This window comes from Priapulus caudatus, unplaced genomic scaffold, assembly GCF_000485595.1.
Source record: "Priapulus caudatus unplaced genomic scaffold, Priapulus_caudatus-5.0.1 Scaffold637, whole genome shotgun sequence".
NCBI lineage: Eukaryota > Metazoa > Priapulida > Priapulimorpha > Priapulimorphida > Priapulidae > Priapulus > Priapulus caudatus.
The window spans coordinates 102,279-112,057 of NW_014577698.1; the positions used below are offsets into that span (position 1 = coordinate 102,279).

General features: G+C 45.0%; 1 protein-coding gene across 2 annotated transcripts in view; it reads right to left on the minus strand.

The window, feature by feature from the left end:
- Nucleotides 1–4,407, minus strand: part of LOC106812346 — a 25,627-nt gene extending 21,220 nt beyond the window's left edge. For both annotated transcript variants that reach the window (XM_014816196.1, XM_014816197.1), the window contains exons 1-2: nucleotides 4,287–4,407; nucleotides 835–989 (exon numbers count right to left, since the gene is read on the minus strand). In XM_014816196.1, the coding sequence (XP_014671682.1) occupies nucleotides 835–989; nucleotides 4,287–4,380 (249 nt within the window). In that variant the 5' untranslated portion in view covers nucleotides 4,381–4,407. The remainder of the gene's footprint in view (nucleotides 1–834; nucleotides 990–4,286) is intronic.
- Nucleotides 4,408–9,779: the final 5,372 nt, after the last annotated feature.

The window sequence follows — 9,779 nt, forward strand, 5'->3', positions numbered from 1 at the left end:
ATACATACCCAGCTATCTCTCTATCACCCACACGTATCTAGCTATCTCTCTCTACCACCAACACACATCTAACTATCTCTCTACCACCTACACGTATCTAGCTATCTCTCTCTACCATCCACAAGTATCTAGCTATCTCTCTACTTCCCATACATACCCAGCTATCTCTCTATCACCCACACGCATCTAGCTATCTCTCTCTACCACCCACACGAATCTAACTATCTCTCTACCACCTACACGTATCTAGCTATCTCTCTCTACCATCGACACGTATTTAGCTATCTCTCTCTAACATCCACAAGTATCTAGCTATCTCTCTACCGCCCATACATACCCAGCTATCTCTCGATCACCAACACGTATCTAGCTATCTTTCACTACCATCCACAAGTATCTAGCTATCTCTCTACCGCCCATACGTCATACCCAGCTATCTCTCTATCACCCACAAGTATCTAGCTATCTCTCTCTACCATCCACAAGTATCTAGCTATCTCTCTACCGCCCATACATACCCAGCTATCTCTCTATCACCCACACGTATCTAGCTATCTCTCACTACCACCCACACGTATCCAGATACATCTCCATCATTACCGGAACATGTCACCAGTGAATAAAACCAACAAGTCATTTCACTCTCCACACCCATCCTATGCCATCGCGATACGCGATATAATACTGATAACAATAGAGACGTCGATGAAACATTGTGCAGTAATTTTTTTAATCGCTTTCTTACGGTTGACTTTCATGAGCGCGTATGTCATCTCTGTCTGTGTCTACACACGTGTTTCTTTTATAGGATCAACAATGCGACAACGTAATTACCAGCCAAACGTCGTCATCAGGAGACGTGACGTGGATCGTCTCTATTGTCTCCGTTGTTTCGTTGAGGATCCGACTGGAATTCTGAAGCTGCTGCTGTTGATGGCGACGATGATGATGATGCTGCTGATTTTCATGATCGACCTCCCCTGGAAGCGCTGTAATTGTATTATGGCATTTATAGACGTTGTAGGAAATCAACTTGGATGGGCACATTATATAAGATGAAGACACGCCTAAATCAACACAAGATTTAAATGACAACGAATACCAGCGTGGGCATTGGGATAGGGGAGGTGTCGGGGCAGATACGACGAAAGAAGTAGGCGTGGGAGAAAGAGAGACAGAGAGAAGAGAGACAGATAGAAGGAGAGGACGGTGTAAGAAAGAAAGAGAAGATATAGAAAGGGGGTCTGAGAGATAGAGGGGGAAACGTAGGAGCGGGAGACAGGGTGAGCTATAGAGCTAGAGAGAGAGAGTGAAGAGATAGAGAGAGCGAGAGAGAGCGAAGGAGAGATAGATGGGGGCGAGACAGAGAGAAGGAGAGAGAGAGAGAGATGGGAAAAATAACTAGAGAGAGAGATAGAGATCTAAAGATAAACGCAAAGAGAGAGAGAGAAAGAGAGAGGGGGAAAGAGTGAGAAAGAGACAACAAATGAGAGACAGATAGTATATATATATATATATATAGTATTAGATAGTATATATAGAGAGAGAGAAGAAGAGAGAGGAGAGAGAAGAGAGAGAGAGCGGCAGAAAGGACGCGATTCGCAAGGTTGGAGAGAGAGAGAGAGAGCGAGCGCGAGCGTGAGCGAGAAAAGAAATGTATAAACAAATATTAAATAGTATATGTTACAGTAGAGAGAGAGAGAGAGAGAGGAGAGTAGTGAGAGAAGTAGAGATTGAGGGGAGGCGCGCGGGGAGGAAGAGAGCAGAGAGAGTGGGAGAGACAAAGAAGAGATCGTGGGAAAATCATTAGCGCCAAGTAACTGCAGATAATCTTCGGTAACACGAGCGCTCTAATGCGATTAGAAAGCGACAGTTTCAAGAACTCCGGGGAGTTGCTTGCGTCACGGTGATGCGCTAGATCCAGCAGCATGCGCGATGTACGCGCCAACGCACTTCAGGGTATTTCAATACGGCAGCAATAAAAATATACGCGACTGACTAGCGAAGCTGACGTATGTATTAACCATTAACACGCTGTTTTATATCGTGTCGCATTACGCGGTTTAACATTGAGATACGTATATATACATCGTATATACATATTAATCAAGAGCATATAAGATAGAAGAGTGACAAGCGTAAATGCTGAAACCTGTTGTAGGATTAGTGCCGAATAATATAACTTCCCCGTGCTATTTTGAGATGCTTGCAGTATTATTTTTTTTTTTTTTTTTATTGACAGCATGTCTACCTTCTTCATATAAAAAAGACCGCATGTCTTACGATGGCACATACGTCTGTAGATAAGAGCGTGAAAATCTGTAATTCGCTGAATCACACTAGCGATTATCAATAACGGGACTCTCGGTCGAAGTGTGCGAAGGGTGCTTCGTCGCCGCTGTGAGAGCGCATAGCTGGGCTGACTCACGTCACTATCGCAGAGTTACTATAGGCATGTGCAGCCGTGAGGTGCGTGAGGTGGGGAGAGTGGGGTCATCACTATTGCAAATCAATAACAGACTCATTTTATTCCATTCAATCATTGACGAAACACGCGAGTTTACAGAAGTTATAACACGTGTGTGGAAGGACAGTGTCGTAACGGGACTGATCTGAGTCAGATTTCGCGAAAAATACCAATTTCACGCTCATTACGTCAGCGTATGGCATCGTAGGACACGTGGTATATATGAACATGTAGGACAGCTGATCAAATAACTTGCAAATAATTGTCAACATGAATCGCGGAAAGTTATTAATATTGATTAATATGCAGAGAGCGTGAGACCTCTCGTTTATGATGTGCTGATGATTGAGTATTAATATAATGATATACGCGCTGAAAGATAAGCGGTAAAACACTGTTAGAGTGGAACAAGAAAGAAAGGTGTGTGATGAAGAGGAAATGAAGAGGGACGGCCGAGAGAAAGTGACAGAAGGGAAGAGAGTGGTGTGAGAGAGAAAGAAATAAAGAGAGAGAGAGACAGAGAGACGTAGAGAGAAAAGAGAGAGAGATGGAGAAAGAGTAGAGAGAAGAGAGAGAGAGAAGAGAGAGAAGAGTGGATGGAAGAGATGGCGAGAGGAGAGAGAGTAAGAGAGAGAGAAGAGAGAGAGAGATGAGAAGAGAAGAGAGGAGAGAGAGAGAGAGAGAGAGAGAATTAGAGAAAGAGAGAGAAATAGAGAGAGGGAGAGACAGCAGATTTTGCAAGAGCAAAAACAATAGCATTTCCGAGACGCGGGGAATGAGTGACGAACGCGTTTTTTGGCGCGAAGTCATTTACCAAGCAGAAACGGTTGACGTGTATACACGTGCAGCTAGGCTACAACCTTGATCGCAAACATCATATTCTCACAACCTTGTACTTGCGCACACGCGGGGAAAAACCCGTGTTCTACACGCATTATGTCGAACATTCGCACAGTTTGCGCTCGTCCCAGTACACATAACTACTAGTAACTTATCCGTTTAAAGTTTCGGCATCAGTGGCTACGGCTGCTAGTCTAATTTCAAAAACTTTAAAGAGCCACGGACCGATAACGACACTATTATATGCGTACGTACGCATATGTGTAGAAAGCTAGTTCAGGTTCAGACCACACAACACTATAAACCACATATAACAGCAGATAATAATCATATCAAACGTCGCGTAAAACCTCTGCTATAGTGCATGTGCCATTTGCGTGGTGGTGTGCTAGCTGTCACCGCTGAGTGACTAGCTCGCAGACAAAACCTACACACCGACCCTCGCCACATTATATCCATAATATCTGGAACCTGGATATATAGGCCAGTGATATTTGTCCAGGATTCGTACAATGATTACCTCCGCCCACGGAGTGGAGAAGGTTATGTGATCGCTCTCGTGTGTTCGCGCGATCGATATTAGCGCGTTGAGTCAGCAGCAGGCCAGTCAGTCAGCAGCAGCCAGCAGCGAGCGGCGAGCCAGCTAGTAACACATACATGTTACATGGGGCGTATGGCGTATGTCGCTGGCAGAGGTATGCACTCTCCGTGAGTGCCCTCTGTCTAGTTCTAAATGTTCCTGTGGCTGCCACACTTACGACGTACGGAGTCAGACTACGTGAGTCGGAAAACCTGCGGCCTGTATTTATAGTACTCTATCTTAGAGAATTTTTCCAATATTCCCGACGTAATATAGCAAATGATGAAACCATGCAATATACCTACTATACATAATAAAATAAATAAATAAATTAATTAATTAATTAAGTAAGTAAGTAATCAAGTAATACATATAAATGTTGACATTCACAACACATACCTTTGTTTAGACGTCCATGTGGCCGCGGTTCTGTCACGCATGCGCACAACACAACCATAACAGTTGAGATTGTCAAGGTACCGACAGCCGTCATGCTGTCTTCGTGTGTATTCTTCTTCGACTACTTCTTCTTCTTCTTTTTCTTCTTTTTCTTCTTCTTCTTCTTCTTCTTCTTCTTTTTCTTCTTTTTCTTCTTCTTCTTCTTCTTCGTCTCCTCTTTTTTCGTCTTCTTCTTCCTTCTCCTTCTCCTCCTCCTCTGCTTCCTCTACTTCTTTCCTTTCTTGCTTTGAGATGAGTTTAAAACTTGACACCACGTAAACTGTTCTTAGTTTCAGTAGCTCACTAATAGCAACTCCAGACTATCTGTGACCCTGGCCCACAGCGACTGGAGATAATAGACTCTCTGCCCCGCACAGAAAACCCAACCAACTGTTGTTACGCAAGTCTGCACTCGTTGGACGTAGAGTGAGCATTACACTGCACAACGAGCGATACTAGATATATATCCGCACGCGACCTGTTACAGATTCTCGCCCGTCTGCGCATGCGCTGCTAATTCTGTATGATGAGTGAGTGAGTGTTAATATTTTCGTTCATCAACCTGGGAGACACCCCTGCTTGATAGTGTAGCTGTACGGTGCGTTGCTTTCTCGACAGTTGACTGCCCCTGCGTCTACAAAACGAGAGATGCGTTTTTTATGTGCTATCTCGATCTCTGTTTGTCTCTCTGTCGATCACTGAGTCAGGGAATCGCACGTAGGTACGTCATGTGGGGTTGCAATATAGATGGTGATCAGTGTGGATTTCCACGAGTATTCACGCAGTTCTTATACGCTGTTCTCATTCACCGTCATTCATACTCAGTTCATACTACTGGCATAGTAACGTGGCTTTCACCGTTAGTTTACTGATGTCTCAACGCGCATGCCATACAGTGACTACTGCTGGTGGTGTAACTTTCGCTATTGTCCTAATTAAAACTGAACCCACAGCGTAGTTCCTTGCGGCGTGCTAACTAACGTAAACTCAGACACAGGTCTTGCTGCTGCTATTACACAGCGGCGCTCTCACGACTGCTCCAAGTTGAGTTCGGACAGCCACCACCACGTGGCGGAGGGCTATGTGTACAGAATCACTTCTAGCTGCGTGTTGATAGAAAACACCGCGCCGCTTCTCGGCTCCGTTATGATGCGCCGGTATAGCTGCTGCCGCTGTTCAAACTCTAGAGGAAGCTCGCGCGGGAAACAGAAAAAATAACTCTCGATCGATTGAGCCAATTTACGCTTCGCAACGTCGTGCTAATACTGCGCGCGTGCGGCAGGAGGGACGCATGCCTCGGCGGCGGCGGCGGCGGCGGCTTCGCACACGGGACGTGTTATGATGACAGCTTCCTTCCTCGTCTGCTCGTCGTTAGTGGCGCTTACTCCCACGCACCGCCAGAGGGCACGCGAGGTACCGATGCGGATGTTGACGCGCGGAGGCAGGCCAAGTAGGGGTGTTGCTAATACACGGGCGTGGAGGGACAATTCAGTTCGCGACTTCAAAGTCCAAATCTTCCACAGAAAGATTCCACAGTCATACTTCCGTGCTAGACATGGCCTTATATCCCTAACCCTAACCCTAACCCTGATCCTAACCCTAATCCTAACACAGCTAGTGCTGCCACGTTGCGGTACTGCCCCTCCACGCCCGGGGATTAGCATTTCTCGCCAAGTAGCGTGCACACACACACACACACTCCCCCACCTCCACCCGATCTCACCACGACCCCCGGCCGGCTTTACGCGTATTTAAAAGTATGCGCGCTCCCTGACTCACGCCCGCCTGCTCGCAGGCTCGTGATGATGAATGAGCGCGCGCTTTCACGATGAGTCATCAACACTGCTGCGCACGCTGCCGTGACGTCACGATACAACACGTTGCCTCGCGGCCCCCCTCCTCACGCGTTTCTTTCGGAGGGTGGGGACGGGAAGCGAGCAAAAATTTCCCGTGAAAGCAAGAGGAGCAGCCAGGGGCGTCGGCTTCAGCTATTGAATGATAGTTGTGCGCCTCGCCCATCGCACGTGTGAGCGGGGCGAACCAAGCCTGCTCGATGTCATGAAATACAGGCCAGGCTTCATAGTAATGCGAAGCTCTTATATATATATATATATATATATATATATATATATGCATGTATGTATCACCTTAGCATCACGCTTGAATTAGAACTAACCTGGGAACGCCGAAAAAAGCGATAGCCAGATAAATATAGGCTACGGCAATCGGTACATAGTAGATGCTGAGATGCTTCTAATAATTTTGTGGGACGTGTGACATGGGATGCTCCCAATGTCTATATAGACGTGGATGATGAGGTATCGTTACCTGTGGAGCTTCATGGCTGGGATTGTCTCAGATGGCTCTATACTATGTATATACGTAAACTTGACGTTATAACGCGTCACATGCTAAAGCGATAAAACCGCGTGTCAAAACTAACAGAAAACCACTCGTGATTTTTATCAAGAATGATCGGGTATGGATAAAGTAGCACGGCCGTTATTTACCCCTTCCATTCACAACCATTGGTGGAGGGAAAGACTATACGTGGGTATCGGACAGAACTATAGCTAGGGAGAAGTGCATGTTTTGTGCGCAACTATATTCTGTCCCACGGTCGATGTAAGTGTTATTTTAAGACACAACACGGCAACTAATTAGAATACGTGACCGCCTTGTCATAGCGCGTAAATCTGCAGTACGGAATGCCTTTTAATCTGTGAGCTTGCGTCTGTTCAGAGCCCATATATCATTAATACACGCGCGTGCTCCAGACTAGTTTGCATTGCGCTGCTGCCACCTGGTATGACATGGAGTAATGAGGCATAAGATCTCCTATTGAATACGTGAAGGAAAGTAAATTAGTGACAGAATTAATATTACACACACACACACACACACACACACACACACACACACACACACACACACACACACACACACACACACACACAAACACACACAAACACACATTACCAGATTAACAAAATAGTAAATCTGTGGTTTAGGGGCCCCGTAATATCATGAACATTCTAGTTAATTTTGTTAAAAAAAATTATTATAGTATACACGTAAATCTGATACAATAGTGAGTGCTGGCAGAGTTTATTTGTTAGTAAGTCTATGGCAAATGTATTAGATTTAGAGTAAGTAAAATTTTTGTTTTTTTAGATTTAGGTCACCTTCATAAAATATGCTACAGGCCCCGTACTACCCTATAACCGGTCCTGGTTAGCGCATGCGCAATATCTCACAGGAGGAGTTATATTTTGTCATGCATATGCATTTAGTATGGTACGGGGGTATCTCAGCAAAGATTTCTGTAATAAATTGTTACAAGTAGACCCGTATTTATCAATCAGAGAGCGCCCTAGCTTCTAGAGTGCAAAACTCGCCGCTCCCGTCCTTCCCGCTGTCTCCCTTGTCCCTCTCTCAGCCCCATCCGTCTTCTACCGCCCTCAGCTATCTTCCCTGCCGTCTTTCCTCAGTTTCCCACCCATCTCTCTTTCAGCCAGCTATATTATGCAGTTTTCTTCAGTCCGTACTATACGCCACATATGATGCTCGCGCGTGAGGAATATCTCACGAGAAGAAAGATATTTTGCGAAAAATATGCATTTACAATAGAGGGGAGGTATTCTAGCATAGATTTATATGATAACATTCCATCAGTAGACCTCTCTTAAGAAATAAGAAGAAGATCTTGCATGTAAGGTTCTCGCTGAATATACCCTCAGTACAAAATCTGGCTACGGAAGTGTGTTAGCGCATGCGCAAAATCTCACCGGAAAAGATATATTTTGTCATGAATATGCATTTAATATGGTTACGGGATATCTCAGCATAGATTAATGTAATAAATTATTATCAGTATACCATGCAGTGTTTATGCATAGGAGAGCGCCCTAGCCTGTAGAGCGAAAAACTCCTACTTCACCCGCTCCCGTCCTTCCCGCTGTCTCTCTTGTCCCTCTTACAGCCTCATCCGTCTTCTACCGCCCTCAGCTATCTTCCCTACCGCCTTTCCTCAGTTTCCCATCCCTCACTTTTTCAACCAGCTATATTATGCAGCTTTCTTCAGTCCGTACTATACGCCTGATATGGTTCTCGCGCATGCACACTGTCTCCCGAGAAGAAGAATATTTTCCGAAAAATTTGCATTAAAAATAAAATAGGAGGTATTATAGCATAGATTTATATGATAATATTTCATCAGTAGACCTCTCTTAAGAAATAGGAAGAAGATCTTGCATGTAATGTACCCGCTGCATATACCAGTCAGTACACAATATGGCTACGGGAGTGCATGTGTTAGCGCACGCGCAATATCTCACCAGAGGAGTTATATTTTGTGATAAATATGCATTTAAAATGGTTAAGGGGTATCTCAGCATAATTTTTCCTAATAAACATTTACCAGTTGACATGTGTTTTTAATTAGGAGAAAGCAATAGCATGTAGAGTACAAAACACCAACTTTATGCCCTCGCGTCCTTCCCCTTGCTTCCCCTGTTCCTCGCTCAGCCTCCTTCTTCTTCTACCGCCCCCGGCTATCTTTCCTGCAGCCTTTCTTCAGTCTCCCATCCCCTCTCTCCCTCAGCTAGCTATAATTATTATTAAGTTTGCCTCAGACGGCACTGAACGCCTAACACGATGCAGACGACAGATATCCACATCCAAGTGTGGCTTTAGGCTACCTCGTCCCCCGCCGGTGGCCTCCAGCCCCCGTCAGCTCACTACGACAATAACCCTTCCGCGACCGAAAATATTTCGTTTTGTTAAAGTATTTTAGTAATACTCAACAAGTTACCATGGTATATGCCGATTGTATTATCCATATGCATAGATATAGCATTAAATAGGAAAAAAACAAGACAAGCGCCAGTGCAGCACACGGTAAGTTATTAGTAGCACAATATAGTGTTGCCGGCGTTATATTTGTATGAGGGGGGCCGAAGACCAACTATATAGTATCAAGAGCGTGTAAAGAAGGAATAATTCCTCTGGTGAGATATTGCGCATGCGCTATTACACACTAACGTAGCCAGATTGTGTACTGGCTGGTATACGCAAACGGGACCTTACATGCAAGGTCTTTCTCTTATTTCTTAAATAATGTCTACTGATGGAATGTTATCATATAAATCTATGCTAGGATAACTACTCTTCATTTTAAATGCATAATCTTTGCAAAATACGATTTCTTTCGGGAGATATTGCGCATGCGCCCGCACCGTGTTAGACGTGCAGAGCCGTCTGAGGCAAACTTTATAATATAGCTTGCTGAGGGAGAGAGGGGATGGGAGACTGAGGAAAGGCTTCAGGGAAGATAGCTGGGAACGGTAGAAGAAGAAGGAGGGTGCAGTGCCGTCTGAGAAAAACTTCATAATATAGCTTGCTGCGGGGGAGAGGGGATGGGAGACTGAGGAAAGGCTTCAGGGAAGATAGCTG